The following is a 19538-nucleotide window of genomic DNA, read 5'->3' on the forward strand; positions in this document are numbered from 1 at the left end:
TTGTTCTCGTAAACCAAAGTTCCACTGTATATTTTTTTTGCCATCACTGTATATCAAGAGCTACAGTTTTTCTGCTGACGGTCGTGTAGTTATATGAGGGTTTGGAGAGACACTGAGCGGCGTGAATGACAGGATGATAACCAGTCAGTGACAGTTTTAGAGAGCTTCTCATTCCTTATGCAGCGCGGTCTACTGTCTTCTTAAATCTAGGATGGGCTACAGAATGCTAGTTGCAGTTACCATCTGTAAAATTCTGACATAGTGCACTAAGGAAAGGTTACATATTTTGTTTCCTTACGAAAAGTAAAACCATAATACAAACTTACCCAGGATCCTAAGTAAACAGGTAGGACTGGCTCCTTTCTTTGCTGAAGGAAGAAAACCACCATGAGTGCAGCTACGTAGGGTGGTAAGCCACCTTCTTCTGGCCTATCGATGCCACACAACTGTTAAATAGATGTATAAAATTAGAGAAAACACCACACTCATAGTAAAGCTTACAAGACATAGTATATCTCCTATACAATAAGCTTTTTTTTTTGAGTCAAAACATATGGATTCTGAAACGCAAACTGCCCATTGTGGTGGCGAATGGCACAATCCCTGCTGGAGCTCTTTAGGCTCTGTGCCGACGTAGCGTATTTTCATGCAGTTACGCTGCTTCGGCACCGCAGCGTAACTGCATGCGTCCTGCGTCCCCAGCACAATCTATGAAGATTGTGCCTAATCCATGCCCACGTGGCGTATTAGAACGCAGCGCTTCTTAAAACGCACGCTTCGGGCAGTAGCTGAAGTGACATGTCCCTTCTTTCGTGAGCTTTGCATGCAGCCCCCGCTCTGTCTATGGGAGGGGCTGCATCCAGAGCGCATGAAATAGGCTTTTCAGTACGCAGTGTTTCTGCAGCGATTTGAAGCGCACATGTGCTGTTCAAATCGCTGCAGAAATTTTTGCAGGGACAGAACGCTACGTGGGCACATAGCCTTAGATTGTGCCATCAGTCTGACAGCTCAATCTAAGGGGTTGACAGGCAAGGGTGGATCTCTGATCTACCCACGCTTGTTAGCTGCACATCTGCTGATCAGATCAGCAGGCATGTATGAGGAATAATGCCACGCGAGGCCGCATTAACCCCTTCACGACCTTGGGACGGATCTATCCGTCAAGGATCGTGTCCCGTTAAGCCCAGCCCCCTGCCGCGGGCAGGCGGCGGCGGTCGGCACACATCAGCTGTTTTCAACAGCTGACATGTGTGCCTGCTAGCCGCGGGTGGAATCGCTTCCACCCGCGGCCATTAACCCCTTAAATCTTGCTGCCAATATCTGGCAGCAAGATCTAAATGCGCGCGGCAATGTTTTTTACTTACCGCCGCCCCCACCGGAAGTCACGCGCGTTATCACGTGACTATCGGTGGTTGCCATCGTAGCACAGGGTCATGTGATGACGCCTGCAGCTACGATGTTTCACTTTCGTTTTCCCTCGGCCGAGAGCAGAGGGAAAAACAAAGTGACTGAATCTGCTGTTTACAGCTGTATAGCTGTGATCAGCAGAGAGATAATAGCGATCGGATTGCTGATCGCTATAGCCCCCTAGGGGGACTAGTAAAATAAAAAAAAAAACAAAAAACTAAAAAGTTCAAATCATCCCCCTTTCCCCCCATTGAAAATTAAAGGGTTAAAAAAATAAATATACACATATTTGGTATCGCTGCGTTCAGAAATGCCCGATCAAAATATAAAATCAATTAATCTGATTGGAATTTTTTTGACACTACGCCATTTACCAAACGCCAAAATTAAGTTTTTTGGTCGCCGCAAGTTTTACGCAAAATGCAATAACAGGCGATCAAAACGTAGCATCTGCGCAAAAATTGTACCATTAGAAACGTCAGCTCGAGACGCAAAAATTAAGCAGTCACTGAGCTATAGATCCCAAAAAATAAGAACGTCCCGTGTTTTGGAAAATGGCGCAAAACATGCGCCACTTTTATTGGACAAACTTGTGAATTTTTTTTAACCCCTTAGATACAAGTAAACCTATACATGTTTGGTGTCTACAAACTCACACCGACCTGAGGCATCATACCCACACATCAGTTTTACCATATAGTGAACACTGAATAAAACATCCCAAAATCTATTGCGCGATCACACTTTTTTTTGCTGTTTTCCAGTACAATATATGGTAAAACCTATGGTTTCATTTAAAAGCACAACTAGTCTGGCAAAAAACAAGCCCTCATATGGCAAGATTGATGGAATAATAAAAAAGAAGTTACGGCTCTCGGAAGAAAAGGAGCAAAAAACAAAAAACGGAAAGTGCTTGGGTGCTGAAGGGGTTAAAGGGAGGGAAGCGACCTAGGAAATATAAGTACGTCCTAGGTCATAAAGGGGCTAATTATGCTTGTATTATTGTAGGGACTTACCTTTGCCCAATATCGGAAAGCCACCACCAGAGGTACAAGCCTTGATTCTTTTCTGCCCAAGGCAGCCAAAAGGTTGGTGGCAAGACAAGCATTCTCATTGCCTGCACTCACTTTACATAAAAGGCCACTATGGAGGAAAAACAAAATAAAAGGGACTTTACAACAGTTTAAATGGCTTACTCTAGTTTTACACACAAGCTATACACAGACTGGAATACAAGGGTACACCAATACACCAAGGTTTAGGGTTATGCAGAAGATGTTCCCAATTGAAAAACCTTACATAAGGAGAACAATGCCCAGGTATACAAAGAAGTTCCATTACTTGACACGATAAGGGCACGATAAGGGCTTAGCGAGTCCTACAAATGTGGCACTCCAAATACAATACTCCAAACGCCTTAGGCCCTGTGCGCACTAGAAAAAGGATTTTTCTCAAGAAATTTGAGTGAAAGATTAGCACACCTGCGGTCAAAGAATGCACCAATAACGCATGCGTTTTTGATGCGTTTTTTCAGCAGGATGCTCCCTGCGTTATTTTACCATTATCTATGGCAAAAAGCGCAGGTGCCTGCAGAAAAGAAGTGACATGCACATTTTTTTTTCTCAAGAAAATCTGCAGAAAGAATGTTCTTGAGAAAAAAAAAAACAGTGTGCGCGCATCTAGTTTTTTTTCCCATAGGTTTTGCTGGGGAATGTCTGCAGAATGGTTGTAACCTTTTTCTCAAGAAATTTCTGCAGCAAAACTGCACAAAAAACGCGGGTAAAAACGCAGTGTGTGAACAAGGCCTTAGTGCCATTTTCTGTTCTATAATATTGCAGTTCTTTACTAATCAATGCTTCTTAAACCTACTATAGAATGCACCCAGGTCCAGACCCAAAAAAAAAAAAAAAAAGAATTTTGTTTACTTACCGTAAATTCTTTTTCTTATAGTTCCGTATTGGGAGACCCAGACCATGGGTGTATAGCTTCTGCCTCCGGAGGACACACAAAGTACTACACTCAAAAGTGTAGCTCCTCCCTCTGACCTTATACACCCCCTGGAGAACCAGATCTAGCCAGTTTAGTGCAAAAGCTGAAGGAGAATAGCCACCCACAAGTAGAACCGAGCAAGAACTGGAACAACCGGAGACTCTGTCCACGACAACAGCCGGTGATAACACACGGAACAAGAAAATTGCCAACAGGCAACAGGGAGGGAGCTGGGTCTCCCAATACGGAACTATAAGAAAAAGAAAGAATTTACGGTAAGTAAACAAAATTCTCTTTTTCTTTATCGTTCCTATGGGAGACCCAGACCATGGGACGTTCCAAAGCTGTCCCTGGGTGGGAATAAACAGAAAAAACTAAGTAGGCGGAGCCTAACTTCACAAGTGGGCGACAGCCGCCTGAAGGATGCGTCTGCCCAAGCTCGCATCTGCCGAAGCATGAGCATGCACTTGGTAGTGCTTCGAAAAGGTATGCAGGCTAGTCCAAGTGGCAGCCTGACAGACTTGAGCCGTAGCCTGGTGCCTAAAAGCCCAAGAGGCACCGACAGCTCTGGTCGAGTGTGCTTTGAAAAGCTTGAGAGGTGCACCGCCTAAGCGCAGCAGTGCGAGACACATAAATCCGGAGAGCACGCACCAGATCCAGAGAATGCAGCTCTTTCTCAAAGTGATGAACAGGGGCCGGACAGAAGGAAGGCAAGGAAATGTCCTGGTTAAGGTGGAAGGGAGAGACCACCTTAGGAAGAAAGTCCGGGGTCGGACGGAGAACTACCTTGTCTTGGTGAAAAACCAAAAAAGGTGACTCCGAGGAGAGCGCAGCCAAATCAGACTCTCCTGAGAGAAGTTATGGCAACTAGAAAGGCCACCCTTTGAGAAAGACGATACAAAGAAACCTCCCTAAGGGGCTCATAAGGGGGTTTCTGCAATACCGTGAGGACCAAGTTAAGGTCCCAGGGATCCAAGGGCCGCCGATAAGGCGGAATGATGTGAGAAGCGCCTTGCAAGAAGGTGCGGACCTGAGCCAGCCGGGCGAGACGCTGCTGGAACAGCACTGATAGAGCTGAGACTTGTCCCTTGAGAGAGTTGAGGGACAGTCCTAGCTGCAGACCGGACTGTAAAAAAGACAGAAGGGTCGGCAACGAGAATGGCCAAGGAGGATGGCCAAGGAGGATGGCCGGAAGAGCGACACCAGGACAGGAAAATTTTCCAAGTCCTGTGATAGATCTTGACGGAGGAAGACTTACGGGCCCGAGTCATAGTGGAGCTGACTTCAGGAGGAATACCAAAAGCCGTCAAGATCCAGGACTCAAGAGCCACGCCGTCAAATTGAGTGCCGCAGAATTCGGGCGGAAAAACAGACCTTGCGAGAGTAGGTCTGGACGATCCGGAAGATGCCACGGCATCTCCACGGACAGTTGGAGCAGGTCCGGATACCAAGCTCGCCTGGGCCAGTCCGGTGCAATGAGGATGACTCGACGGCCCTCCATTCTGATCTTGCGCAGGACTCTGGGCAAGAGAGCTAGAGGGGGAAACACGTAGGACAGACGAAACTGGGACCAATCCTGAACCAGAGCGTCCGCGGCGAAGGCCTGAGGATCGTGGGAACGAGCCACGTAAACCGGAACCTTGTTGTTGAGACGGGATGCCATTAGGTCCACGTCCGGAGTGCCCCACTTGCGGCAGATTGACTGAAACACTGCCGGATGCAGGGACCACTCGCCACCGTCCACGGATTGACGGCTGAGATAATCTGCCTCCCAGTTTTCTACGCCTGGGATGTGGACAGCGGATATGGTGGACTTGGAGTCCTCCGCCCATTGAAGAATGCGTTGGACCTCCAACATTGCCAGGCGGCTCCGTGTCCCGCCTTGGTGATTGATGTAGGCAACCGCTGTCGCGTTGTCTGACTGGACTCGAATGTGCCTGCCCGCCCGCCAACAGGTGGTGAAAGGCTAGGAGAGCTAGAAGCACAGCTCTGGTTTCCAGCACATTGATTGAAAGGGCTGACTCGGACGGAGTCCAAGTGCCCTGTGCTCTGTGGTGGAGATATACCGCTCCCCAGCCGGATAGGCTGGCATCCGTGGTGAGAATCACCCAGGACGGAGTCAGAAAGGAGCGCCCTTGGGACAGGGAGAGGGGTCGAAGCCACCACTGAAGAGAGCTCCTGGTCCGTGGCGACAGAGCCACTAACCTGTGTAAGGAGGAAGGCCGCTTGCCCCAACAGCGGAGAATGTCCAGCTGCAGGGGGGGCGCAGATGGAACTGGGCAAAGGGAACCGCCTCCATGGACGCCACCATTTGACCCAGCACCTGCATCAGGCGCCTGAGGGTATAACGGCGGGGCCGCAGCAGAGAGCGCACCGCTAGCCGGAGAGACTGCTGTTTGACTAAGGGCAACTTCACAAGTGCCGGCAAAGTCTCGAACTGCATCCTTAGGTACGTGAGACTCTGGGTCGGAGTCAGGGTGGACTTGGGAAGATTGACAAGCCACCCGAATTGGGCTAGAGTGGCGAGAGTGAGCGAGACACTCCGCTGACAGTCTGCACTGGATGCAAGCCTTGACCAGAAGGTCATCCAGATAAGGAAGCACTGCCAACCCCTGGAGGTGCAGGACCGCAATCACTGCCGCCATGACCTTGGTGAATACCCGAGGGGCCGTGGCTAACCCGAAGGGGAGAGCCACGAATTGGAAATGATCCTCTCCTATCTCAAAATGTAACCAACGCTGGTGTGACACTGCGATTGGCACATGTAGATAGGCATCTCTGATGTCGAAGGACGCCAGGAAATCCCCTTGGGTCATAGAGGCAATGACTGATCGCAGAGACTCCATGCGAAAATGCCGCACCCGGACATGCTTGTTGAGAAGCTTGAGATCCAGGATGGGCCGGAAGGTACCGTCCTTTTTTGGAACTAGGAAGAGGTTTGCGTAAAAACCTCTGAACCGTTCGAGCAGGAACTGGTACAATCACACCGTTTGCCTGCAAGGATGCCACGGCCTGTGAGAAGGCGGCGGCCTTGGAGCAGGGGGGAGTTGAGAGGAAAAAATCTGTTTGGCGGGCTGGAAGAGAATTCTATCCTGTAGCCGTGAGATATGATGTCTCTCACCCACTGATCGGAGACTTGCTTTAACCAAGCGACGCCAAAGTGGGAGTGCCAGCCACCGACTGAGGACGTGGCTGGAGCGGGCCGAGAGTCATGAGGAGGCTGCCTTAGTGGCAGAACCTCCTGCGGACGCGCTTTTGTGCGCCAGTTGGATTTCTGATCCTTAGCCGAGTTAGCGGACGAGGCGGAAGGCTTAGAGGATGACCAGTTGGAGGAACGAAAGGAACAAAACCTCGATTTATTCCTACCCTGGGCGGGTTTCCTGGTCTTGGTTTGTGGCATGGAAGTACTCTTCCCGCCAGTAGCTTCCTTAATGATTTCATCCAGCTGTTCACCAAACAGCCGTGAACCAGCAAAAGGGAGCCCAGCAAGAAACTTCTTGGAAGAAGCATCTGCCTTCCACTCTCGAAGCCACAAAATCCTGAGGATAACAAGAGAATTAGCTGAAGCCACCGCAGTGCGGTGAGCAGCCTCTAGCATTGCAGACATGGCATAAGATGAAAAAGCTGAAGCCTGAGCAGTTAAGGTAACCATCTCAAGCATAGATTCCTTGGTGAGGGAATGCATCTCCTCCAGAGAAGCAGAGATGGCTTTGAGAGCCCACACTGCTGCAAAAGTCGGGGAAAACGCGGCCCCCGCAGCTTCATACACAGATTTGGCCAAAAGGTTAATCTGACGGTCAGTGGAATCCTTAAGTGAGGTGCCGTCAGCCACCGACACAATGGTCTGGGCTGAGAGCCTAGACACCGGAGGGTCTACCTTTGGGGAGTGAGACCACTCCTTGACCACCTCAGGTGGAAATGGAAACCGATCATCAGAACCACGCTTTGGAAAGCGTTTGTCAGGGCAGGCCCTGGGTTTGGTCACAGCGATCTGAAAACTGGAGTGGTTAAAGAACACACTCTTTGCTCTCTTAGGCGAGGTAAACTGATGTTTTTCTGCCAAAGAGGGTTGCTCCTCTGAAACTGGCGGATTGAGATCCGGCACAGAATTAATAGAAGCAATCAAGCCACTAAGATCTGAGTCACAGTCAGAGAAATCGATGGGATACATAGCCTCCGAGCCACCCGTGAGGGCATCCTCCTCATCTTGCGAGTCACCTCTTGAGACAGAGCCGTGGGATGAGGAGGGGGAGGAAACCCTGCGCCTTCTCTTACAAGGACGGGGTCTGGGACCTGATTATGAATCCTCTGTGAGCTCTGATGGACGGAGGTCAGAGGATAGGAATCCTCTGTCAAGAGTATTAGAGGCACCCTGTGAGGAGGGCTGATGCATATTCATCAAAGTCCTGGACAAAAGTCCCATGGACTCAGCAAATGACTGGGATATGGACCTAGAAAAGGACTCTACCCAGGCCGGGGGTTCAGCAGCAGCCTGAGAGACCACTGGGGGTGAGACTCCAGGCTGTGGCACCGCCAAGTTAGAGCAACCATCACAGTGTGGATAAGTGCTCAGCTCAGGCAGCAGGAGCTTACATGCAGTGCATGCAGTATAAAGCTTTGGAGCCTTGCTCCTTGTGTGAGACATGCTGCTGGAGTGGGGGCTTTGCAGAGAATGAACCCCAGGGAGAATATACAGAGGTCCACAACCGGAGACCGGCTGTGGCTTACCAGACCGCTGGGCGCGGTGTTGTGTGCCCTCCAGATCCCGAAGCCCGGTCCCCCAGTGCACAGCACCTGAGCAGAGATGCAGAGTGCAGAATGTCCCAGAGCAGAGTGAACTCTGTGTGAGAAATGGCCGCCGGAGCGAGGAGAGGGGGCGGGACTAGGGGGCGTTCCTATAGGAGAGCGGGAACTGGAGGGCTATAGAGACCTGCAGGGGAGGAGGGAAGCCCCAGCAGTGGGGAGTGTCCCTCCCCTGTGTAGAACGGCCGCCGGGAGGAGCCGAACCTGTCCCTCTGCATGAGTGACATGCGAGGGCAGGAAAACGAAACTAGGCCTCCGGCGAAGCCGGGGCCTAAATTTAAGCGGCGAGGCAGACAAGCAGGCACCATCGGCGCGGTTCTCAGGCAAAAGCTAGAGAACCCGCCGGAAAAGGCAAAATAATCATATACAGCATACTCTCCCCATACAATAAAGAACCGGGACCCCCAACACATAAACGTCTCAGGTACTTAGCTGCTGAGACGCAGGGCCAGGTCCCTGGGGATGAGTGCTCCGGTCCAACAGGATCCTCAAGGGGCTGTGGATGGAGACCGGACTCCTGCCAGGCATGGAGACCGTGCTGGCTCCCACTTCAAGCCAGAGCCCAGGAGGGATGGTGAAGGAGCGCGGCATGTAAGGCTCCAGCCTTGGAAATCAACCTTAACAACACCGCCGACACAGTGGGGTGAGAAGGGACATGCCGGGAGTCCAGACTTGGACCCGCTTTTCTTCAAACTCTTTCCAAAAATCAAACAAATCAGATGAGAATGCATGTGTGGATGTATGCCTCCTGAACACAAAGCGATAAACTGGCTAGATCTGCTTCTCCAGGGGGTGTATAAGCTCAGAGGGAGGAGCTACACTTTTAAGTGTAGTACTTTGTGTGTCCTCCGGAGGCAGAAGCTAAACACCCATGGTCTGGGTCTCCCATAGGAACGATAAAGAAATAAATATTTCCTAGTATTAAGGCTTACATACATGCCATTCTATGGAAGGTTAAGGTATAACAACTCTTACAAACATTACTGATTCACAATGACCATTTACTATGGCTTCAAGGGAAGGGGAAAAAAAAAAAGTTGCAACAGCTGAATAGAGATGTTCTAGGCTGATGAAGCCGAACACATCATCATTGAAGGGACTCAACACAAGTACTGGTGCTCCTGTATCATGGTGGGGTCAAACATTATGTGCACATTCCCACCTGCTTGGTTTCCATCTAGCTCCTCACTTCTTTCACTATAAAGCTTAAATTGTCAAAGAGGAGGGGAGGGTAAAGAATGAAGAAAAACAAGCAGGTGGCAAGGTGTATAAATTATAAACACCACCATTAAGGCACTGAGCACCTGTACTTAATTGAACAGTCATCCTGTGCTGACAGTTCCTTTAATTAGGTTGGCCTCTAGTTTAACATTGATAGCCTATCCTTAGGATAGGTCATTAATGTCTGATCGGCCTGGGTCCGACACCTAGCACCCCCACCAATCAGCTGTACTGAGGGCCGGCAGGAAATGCTCAGCTCCAGGAGGTGCTCCACTTCGCATTCCAATCAATAGGAGGTGGAATACAGTACCTGGCAGCTATCAGAGAGAGCAGCTCCAGAACTGAGCATTTCTGGCCACCTGCTGCCAACCAGACTGAGCACATCTGATCAGCGGATGTGCGGGGTGTCGGACCACAGCCGATAAAGACATTGATGACCTATACAAAGGAACCTTGCTTAACGAGAACAATCCGTTCTGGGAGTGCGCTTGTTAACCAAGTTATTCGTTCAGGAAAGCAAGATTTCCCATAGGAAATCATTGCAATGCAGACGATTCGTTCTACAACGTGTTAAAAGTCCCATCCTGGTCCCCTATTCTGTCATAACACACACACACACACACACACACACACACACACACACACACACACCTTACCTTCCATCGCCGGTCTCCTGTGACTTGCTGTTCTCCAGTACGGGCTGTGTATCGGGTTACCATAACAACGAGGGAGGAACTTCCGCTCCCAGTGCGCTGACGTCAAAAGCAGAGCCGCTTGCCTCTGATTGACCAGCACGATGCCTTTGAGTAGCAGTGACAGGAAGTTCCTGCTTCGTCGCTATGGATGCCGATGCACAGCCTGGAGTGGAGCGGAGCAGCGAACTACAGGACCCCGGCGATGAAACGGAAGGTACACATTATATGCTCACCTTACCTTCCATTCCACCGCCGGCCTCATGGTACTTTTAGTTCGCCGCGAGGACGTCGCGATGTACCCGGGAACTACAAGAACCATGAGACCGGCGGCGGAACGGAAGGTAAGATGAGCATAATACTGTATGTGTGTGTGTGTTTTGTGCATACATGTGTGTGTTTGTGTGGACTGCAAGTGCGGGTCAGAGCATGATGGATGTACGGAACCAGAAGTGTGTGCGGGGAGAATTTTGCTCGTACGGCAAAGCTTTCTCGTAAAACGGGTTACAAGTTTACAGAAAGCTTTGCTTGTTAAGCGAAATTCTCGTTAAGTGGGTTACTCATTAAGCGAGGTACCACTGTACTAAGGATAGGCCATCAATGTTACAGTATTAGCCAACCTCTTTAACCCCAGAGCCCATTTTCACCTTCATGACCAGGCTCCTTTTTTTCCCAATTCTAACCAGTGTCACTATGTTATAACTCTAAAATACTTCAGAGGATGTCGGTAATTCACATTTTTTTTTTTTTGTGACATATTGTACTTTATGATAATGAATTTATGACGATATTTTTCACGTTTATTTGTAAAGACGGGGATTGGTACTGTGTTAGTCATTTGAAAAAAAAAAATATTGCCCTTAGTGGGAGAAAAAAAAAATAATCTTGTAGTTATGATACCTTTTAATGGCTAACAAATGAAGGGAATTTTGTTACTTACCGTAAATTCCTTTTCTTCTAGCTCCTATTGGGAGACCCAGACGATTGGGGTGTATAGCACTGCCTCCGGAGGCCACACAAAGCAATTACACTAAAAAGTGTAAGGCCCCTCCCCTTCTGGCTATACACCCCCAGTGGGATCACTGGCTCACCAGTTTTAGTGCAAAAGCAAGAAGGAGGAAAGCCAATAACTGGTTTAAACAAATTCACTCCGAAGTAACGTCGGAGAACTGAAAACCATTCAACATGAACAACATGTGTACCCGAAAAACAACCAAAAATCCCGAAGGACAACAGGGCGGGTGCTGGGTCTCCCAATAGGAGCTAGAAGAAAAGGAATTTACGGTAAGTAACAAAATTCCCTTCTTCTTCGGCGCTCCATTGGGAGACCCAGACGATTGGGACGTCCAAAAGCTGTCCCTGGGTGGGTACAGAATACCTCATGTTAGAGCTGCGAAGACAGCCCTCCCCTACGGGGAGGCAACTGCCGCCTGCAGGACTCTTCTACCTAGGCTGGCGTCCGCCGAAGCATAGGTATGCACCTGATAATGTTTGGTGAAAGTGTGCAGACTCGACCAGGTAGCTGCCTGGCACACCTGTTGAGCCGTAGCCTGGTGTCGTAATGCCCAGGACGCACCCACGGCTCTGGTAGAATGGGCCTTCAGCCCTGATGGAAACGGAAGCCCAGCAGAACGGTAGGCTTCAAGAATTGGTTCTTTGATCCATCGAGCCAGGGTGGCCTTAGAAGCCTGCGACCCTTTGCGCTTACCAGCGACAAGGACAAAGAGTGCATCCGAACGGCGCAGGGGCGCCGTGCGGGAAATGTAGATTCTGAGTGCTCTCACCAGATCTAACAAATGTAAATCCTTCTCATACCGATGAACTGCATGAGGACAAAAAGAAGGCAAAGAGATATCCTGATTAAGATGAAAAGAGGATACCACCTTCGGGAGAAACTCCTGAATGGGTCGCAGCACTACCTTATCCTGGTGGAAGACCAGGAAGGGAGCCTTGGATGACAGCGCTGCTAGCTCAGACACTCTCCGAAGAGATGTGATCGCTACCAGAAAAGCCACTTTCTGTGATAGTCTAGAAAGTGAAACCTCCCTCAGAGGCTCGAAGGGCGGCTTCTGGAGGGCAACTAGTACCCTGTTCAGATCCCATGGATCTAACGGCCGCTTGTACGGGGGTACGATATGACAAACCCCCTGCAGGAACGTGCGTACCTTAGAAAGTCGTGCTAGACGCTTCTGAAAAAAGATGGATAGCGCCGAGACTTGCCCTTTAAGGGAGCCGAGCGACAAACCTTTTTCTAACCCAGATTGCAGGAAAGAAAGAAATGTAGGCAATGCAAATGGCCAGGGAGACACTCCCTGAGCAGAGCACCAGGATAAGAATATCCTCCACGTTCTGTGGTAGATCTTAGCGGACGTGGGCTTCCTAGCCTGTCTCATGGTGGCAACGACCCCTTGGGACAATCCTGAAGACGCTAGGATCCAGGACTCAATGGCCACACAGTCAGGTTCAGGGCCGCAGAATTCCGATGGAAAAACGGCCCTTGGGACAGCAAGTCTGGTCGGTCTGGTAGTGCCCACGGTTGGCCGACCGTGAGATGCCACAGATCCGGATACCACGCCCTCCTTGGCCAGTCTGGGGCAACGAGTATGACGCGGCTGCAGTCGGATCTGATCTTGCGTAGCACTCTGGGCAAGAGTGCCAGAGGTGGAAACACATAAGGGAGCCGGAACTGCGACCAATCTTGCACTAAGGCGTCTGCCGCCAGAGCTCTGTGATCGCGAGACCGTGCCATGAAGGTTGGGACCTTGTTGTTGTGCCGGGACGCCATTAGGTCGACGTCCGGCCTTCCCCAGCGGCGACAGATTTCCTGAAACACGTCCGGGTGAAGGGACCATTCCCCTGCGTCCATGCCCTGGCGACTGAGGAAGTTTGCTTCCCAGTTTTCTACGCCAGGGATGTGAACTGCGGATATGGTGGAGGCCGTGGCTTCCACCCACATCAGAATCCGCCGGACTTCCTGGAAGGCTTGCCGACTGCGTGTCCCCCCTTGGTGGTTGATGTATGCCACCGCTGTGGAGTTGTCCGACTGAATTCGGATCTGCCTTCCTTCCAGCCACTGCTGGAAGGCTAGTAGGGCAAGATACACTGCTCTGATTTCCAGAACATTGATCTGAAGGGTGGACTCCTGCTGGGTCCACGTACCCTGAGCCCTGTGGTGGAGAAAAACTGCTCCCCACCCTGACAGACTCGCGTCTGTCGTGACCACCGCCCAGGACGGTGGTAGGAAGGATCTTCCCTGTGATAATGAGGTGGGAAGAAGCCACCACTGCAGAGAGTCCTTGGCCGTCTGGGAAAGGGAGACTTTCCTGTCCAGGGATGTTGACTTCCCGTCCCATTGGCGGAGAATGTCCCATTGAAGAGGGCGCAGATGAAACTGCGCAAACGGAACCGCCTCCATTGCCGCCACCATCTTCCCGAGGAAGTGCATGAGGCGTCTTAAGGAGTGCGACTGACTTTGAAGGAGAGCCTGCACCCCAGTCTGTAGTGACCGCTGCTTGTCCAGCGGAAGCTTCACTATCGCTGAGAGAGTATGAAACTCCATGCCAAGATACGTCAGTGATTGGGTCGGTAACAGAGTTGACTTTGAGAAGTTGATGATCCACCCGAACGTCTGGAGAGTCTCCAGTGCAACATCCAGGCTGAGTTGGCATGCCTCCTGAGAGGGTGCCTTGACAAGTAGATCGTCCAAGTAAGGGATCACAGAGTGTCCCTGAGAGTGCAAGACTGCTACCACTGCCGCCATGACCTTGGTGAACACCCGTGGGGCTGTCGCCAGACCAAATGGCAGAGCTACGAACTGAAGATGGTCGTCTCCTATCACGAAGCGTAGAAAGCGTTGGTGCTCTGTAGCAATCGGCACGTGGAGATAAGCATCTTTGATGTCTATTGATGCTAGGAAATCTCCTTGAGACATTGAGGCAATGACTGAGCGGAGGGATTCCATCCGGAACCGCCTGGCGTTCACATGCTTGTTGAGCAGTTTTAGGTCCAGAACAGGACGGAATGAGCCATCCTTTTTTGGCACCACAAAGAGATTGGAGTAAAAACCTTGTCCTCGTTCCCGAAGAGGAACAGGGACCACCACTCCTTCTGCTCTTAGAGAATGCACCGCCTGCAGAAGGGCATCTGCTCGGTCGGGGTGTGGGGAAGTTCTGAAGAACCGAGGCGGAGGCCGAGAACTGAACTCTATCCTGTACCCGTGAGACAAAATGTCTGTTACCCACCGGTCTTTGACCTGTGGCAGCCAAATGTCGCAAAAGCGAGAGAGCCTGCCACCGACCGAGGATGCGGAGGGAGGCGGCCGAAAGTCATGAGGTAGCCGCCTTGGAAGCGGTACCTCCGGTTGCTTTCTTGGGGCGTGAGTGAGTCCGCCAGGAATCAGAGCTCCTTTGCTCTTTCTGAGTCCCTTTGGACGAGGAGAATTGGGGCTTGCCCGAGCCTCGAAAGGACCGAAACTTTGACTGCCACTTCCTCTGTTGAGGTTTGTTTGATCTGGGCTGGGGTAAGGAAGAGTCCTTACCTTTGGACTGTTTAATGATTTCCGCCAATTGCTCACCAAACAGTCTGTCTCCAGATAATGGCAAGCTGGTTAAACATTTTTTAGAAGCAGAATCTGCTTTCCATTCTTTTAACCACAAGGCTCTGCGCAAAACTACAGAGTTGGCGGATGCCATTGAGGTACGGCTCGTAGAGTCTAGTACCGCATTGATAGCGTAGGTCGCAAACGCAGTCATTTGCGTAGTTAAGGACGCCACTTGCGGCACTGCTGGACTTAAGAAAGAGTCCACCTGTGCCAGACCAGCTGAAATAGCTTGGAGCGCCCACACGGCCGCGAATGCTGGAGCAAACGACGCGCCAATAGCTTCATAGACAGATTTCAACCAAAAGGTCCATCTGTCTGTCATTGGCATCTTTAAGTGAAGCCCCATCCTCCACTGCAACTATGGATCTAGCTGCAAGCCTGGATATTGGAGGGTCCACTTTCGGACACTGGGTCCAGCGCTTGACCACGTCAGGGGGAAAGGGATAACGTGTATCCTTCAGACGTTTGGAAAAACGCTTGTCCGGATAAGCATGGTGTTTCTGGATTGATTCTCTGAAGTCAGAGTGGTCCAGAAAAGTACTCAATTTACGCTTGGGATACAGAAAATGGAATTTCTCCTGCTGGGCAGCTGCCTCCTCTGCTGAAGGGGCTGGGGGAGAAATATCCAACAGCCTATTGATGGCCGCTATAAGGTCATTTACCATGGCGTCACCATCTGGCGTATCCAAATTGAGTGCGGTGTCAGGACCAGACTCCTGATCACCCACCTGTCTCATCATATAGAGACCCTTCTCGCTGAGACCCTGACCCGCGTGATGACGTGGAGGGTCTCTCCCAGCGAGTTCGCTTAGGCGGCCTGGGACTGTCGTCAGAGTCAGAGCCCTCAGCCTGTGATGCCTGGGACCCCCTTGAAGTACGGATTAGTTCCAACTGAGGGGGACCGGGGAACAGACACAGCAGTGTCCATGGTCTGAGCAACTGGCCTGGACTGCAAGGTCTCCAGGATTTTTGTCATGGTCACAGACATTTTGTCAGCAAAGACTGCAAATTCTGTCCCCGTCACCGGGGCAGGGTTCACAGGCGTCTCTGCCTGGGCTACCACCACCATAGACTCTGGCTGCCGAAGTGCCACTGGGACTGAACATTGCACACAATGAGAGTCGTTGGAGCCTGCTGGTAGATTAGCCCCACATGCTGTACAAGCAGTGTATACAGCCCGTGCCTTGGCACCCTTGCGTTTTGTGGATGACATGTTGCTGTCTCCTCAGAGCAATATAGGGGTATACAGCCAAGAAGCGACCGTACAGTGCAGTATATATATATATATATATATATATATATATCTGGTACAGGAAAAAGTACACCAAAATAACACTGTGGCACTAGTGGGGCCAGCACTAATGTGCTGCTTACCGCCCGCTATGCGGGTGTGTGGTCGCCAGAAATCCCTAGTCTGGGTCTCCCAGAGCCTGTGTCCGTCCTCCAGCCAGACTGCATGCAGGAATGGCTGCCGGCGTCCTGTGGAGGGGGGGGCGGGCCCTGGGCGTGCTCAGACCAAAAGCGGGAAACCTGCGTCCCACTGTGCCTAGTGAGAGGGCTGGAGCATGTAAATAAGGCTCCAGCCCTCGGCGCTGACGATTGCACAGCGTCTGTCCCATTCCCTGAGTGACAGGGAGGGGGCGGGAACGAAGCGGAGCTAGGCCGCAAAAGCCGGGGACTAAATTTATAAGCGCCGCCGCCGTAAAAACGCGGTCGGCGCTAAGTCCCCGGCGCACTACAAGTCCCAGCCGCGCCGCCGCTCCGAGAGTGGCCGGCGCGGTAGTTCCCAGCACATGAAGTCACACAGCTAAGCTGCTGTGACTCAAACCCCCGCGTGCAGCGCTACTGTCCCCGGCGCACTAACACACCCAGCAAGTCTGGCGTGTGCGTGCCTGTCTGTACGGGGACACAGAGTACCTGAAAGTTGCAGGGCCTTGTCCCTGAACGGTACCCAGCTCCGTATCCAGCAGGTTCACTGGGTCTGTGGATGGAGCCCGGCCTCAGGGCTTGGGGGCCGGTAAGATCCCACTTCCTCAGAGCCCCTCAGGGGGATGGGGAAGGAAAACAGCATGTGGGCTCCAGCCTCTGTACCCGCAATGGGTACCTCAACCTTACAAACCACAAGTGGGGTAAGAAGGGAGCATGCTGGGGGCCCCATATGGGCCCTCTTTTCTTCCATCCGACATAGTCAGCAGCTACTGCTGACTAAACAGTGGAGCTATGCGTGGATGTCTGACCTCCTTCGCACAAAGCAGAAAACTGGTGAGCCAGTGATCCCACTGGGGGTGTATAGCCAGAAGGGGAGGGGCCTTACACTTTTTAGTGTAATTGCTTTGTGTGGCCTCCGGAGGCAGTGCTATACACCCCAATCGTCTGGGTCTCCCAATGGAGCGCCGAAGAAAAAATAAATTATGTTACAAAGAAAGATTTCTTAGGTCTTCATCAGGCATAGTATAACAAAATATCTGAAGAGACTCAAATATATACAGAAAGATCAGAGGCATGGTATAATAAAGGGACATGTAAATAAACAGATTTGTGTACTCACCGTAAAATCGTTTTCTCTTAGCCATCATTGGGGGACACAGGACCATTGGTGTTATGCTGCCTATCCATAGGAGGACACTACGTAGATGCAAAAGCATAGCTCCTCCTCTACAGTATACACCCCCTGGCCAGGCCAGGAAGTCTCAGTTTTAGTACACAAGCAGTAGGGAAAAAAAAAAAAAAAAAACAAACAGTAAAAAAACTTCTCAACATAGGAACATGAGAAAAGAAGAGTCAAAACCAAATAAGGTACAGAGAGAACCAAGGCCCCGCAGGGCAACAGGGTGGGTGCTGTGTCCCCCAATAATGACTAAGAGAAAACGATTTTACGGTGAGTACACAAAAATCCGTTTTTCTCTGACGCCTCATTGGGGGACACAGGACCATGGGACATCCTAAAGCAGTCCATGGGTGGGAAACAAAAGAAGACAACACAACCCAAGGACTAGGAACCAGTCCCAGACAGCCTGGAGCGCCTACTGAGAGGTGTGCTCTACTGTCGTTTGCAGAATTTTCCTACCCAGATTTGCCTCAGTTGAAACCTGGGTATGGACTCTGTAATGCTTTGAAAAAGTATGTAGGCTAGATCAGGTCGCAGCCTTACACACCTGTTCCACTGAAGCCTGATGCCGAATGGCCCATGAAGCGCCAACTGCTCGCGTGGAATGAGCCCACAGCCCACTAGGAATGGGCTTGAGTTGCAGGCGGTAGACTTCCTGGATCGCAGAGCGAATCCAGCGAGCCAGAGTCGCCTTTGAAGCTGGCGGTGCCTTCTTAGGCCCCTCAGGAATGACTAACAAAGAGTCAATTTTCCTAAAGAGGGCTGTCCTGGATATGTAATATCTGAGAGCTCTGACGAGGTCTAACGAATGCAGAGACCTTTCCACCCTATGAACTGGGTGTGGACAAAATGAAGGCAGAACAATGTCCTCGTTCAAATGAAACGGGGTAAGAACCTTTGGAAGGAAATCCAGAAGGGGGCGCAGAACCACCTTGTCCTGGTGAAAGATTAGAAAAGGCTCGCGGCAAGAGAGTGCTGCTAGCTCCGAAACCCGTCTGATGGATGTAATTGCCCCAGGAATGTTACCTTCCAGGACAAAAGAGCAAGGGAGGACTCCTTGAGGGGTTCAAAGGGAGACCTCTGGAGACCGTCCAGAACGAGGTTGAGGTCCCATGGGTCCAGCGGCCGTTTGTACGGGGGAACTAGATGGGAAACGCCCTGGAGGAAGGTCTTGACTTGCGGTTTTTGAGCCAGGCGGCATTGGTAGAAGATTGAGAGCGCTGAGACCTGCCCTTTAAAAGGGAACTGAGAGCCAACCCCGCTTGCAAGCCAGACTGTAGAAAGTCAAGAATTTTGGGGATGGCCAGAGGCATAGGCTGGACGTTAGTTTCTCTGCACCATGAAAGGAAGGTTTTCCACGTACGGTGGTAAATGCGGGATGAAGCAAGCTTTCGGCGCTGATCATGGTGGAAATAACCGCGGGGGAGAATCCCGCACTTGTTAATACCCAGGTCTCAATGGCCATGCAGTCAGCTTCAGGGCTCTGAAGTTCTGATGGGAAATGGGCCCTTGGGTCAGCAAGTCTGGGATGTCTGGAAGGCGCCATGGTGCGTCTGAGCATTTGTACTAATTCGGCGTACCAGGCACGCCTGGGCCAGTCCGGTGCGATCAGTATCACCGCGACTCCCTCTGCTTTGATCTTCCTGATCACCCGCGGCAGCAGGGGTAGAGGTGGAAATATGTAAGGCAGGCGGAAGTGGTGCCAGGAGCAGACTAGAGCATCCGCGCCGATGGACTGCGGGTCGCATGACCTGGCTATGAACGCGGGTACCTTTGCATTCAACCTTCAGGCCATTAGGTCCACGTCTGGTGTGCCCCAGCAAGTGCAGATGTGTAGAAACACATCTGGGTGGAGAGACCATTCTCCCGCAGCCAGGCCTTGGCGACTTAGAAAGTCTGCTGCCCAGTTCTCTACCTCCGGTATGTGTACCGCTGATATCACTGATCCTGTCGCCTCGGCCCAGCTGAGGATCTTGTGGGCCTCGAGATAAGCCGCTTTGCTGCGGGTACCCCCCTGCCGATTGATATAGGCTACAGCTGTCGCATTGTCCAATTGGACTCGAATCTAACGACCTGCTAGCAGAGGGCAGAACACTGAGCGCGCGGAAGATTGCGTGGATTTCCAGGATGTTTATGGGTAAGGAAGACTCCTGGGGCGTCCAACGTCCTTGAGCAGTGTGGTGCCGGTACACTGCTCCCCAGCCTAGGTGGCTGGCGT

General features: G+C 51.2%; 1 protein-coding gene across 2 annotated transcripts in view; it reads right to left on the reverse strand.

The window, feature by feature from the left end:
• Nucleotides 1-19538, reverse strand: part of TUT7 (terminal uridylyl transferase 7) — a 160246-nt gene that overhangs the window by 104118 nt on the left and 36590 nt on the right. For both annotated transcript variants that reach the window (XR_012724787.1, XM_075318525.1), the window contains exons 9-10: nt 2424-2550; nt 327-446 (exon numbers count right to left, since the gene is read on the reverse strand). Coding sequence is in view for 1 of the 2 variants with exons in the window: in XM_075318525.1 (XP_075174640.1) it covers nt 327-446; nt 2424-2550 (247 nt within the window). In the remaining variant the exon portion in view is untranslated. The remainder of the gene's footprint in view (nt 1-326; nt 447-2423; nt 2551-19538) is intronic.

The sequence above is a fragment of the Anomaloglossus baeobatrachus genome, chromosome 1 (assembly GCF_048569485.1).
Source record: "Anomaloglossus baeobatrachus isolate aAnoBae1 chromosome 1, aAnoBae1.hap1, whole genome shotgun sequence".
Lineage (NCBI taxonomy): Eukaryota > Metazoa > Chordata > Amphibia > Anura > Aromobatidae > Anomaloglossus > Anomaloglossus baeobatrachus.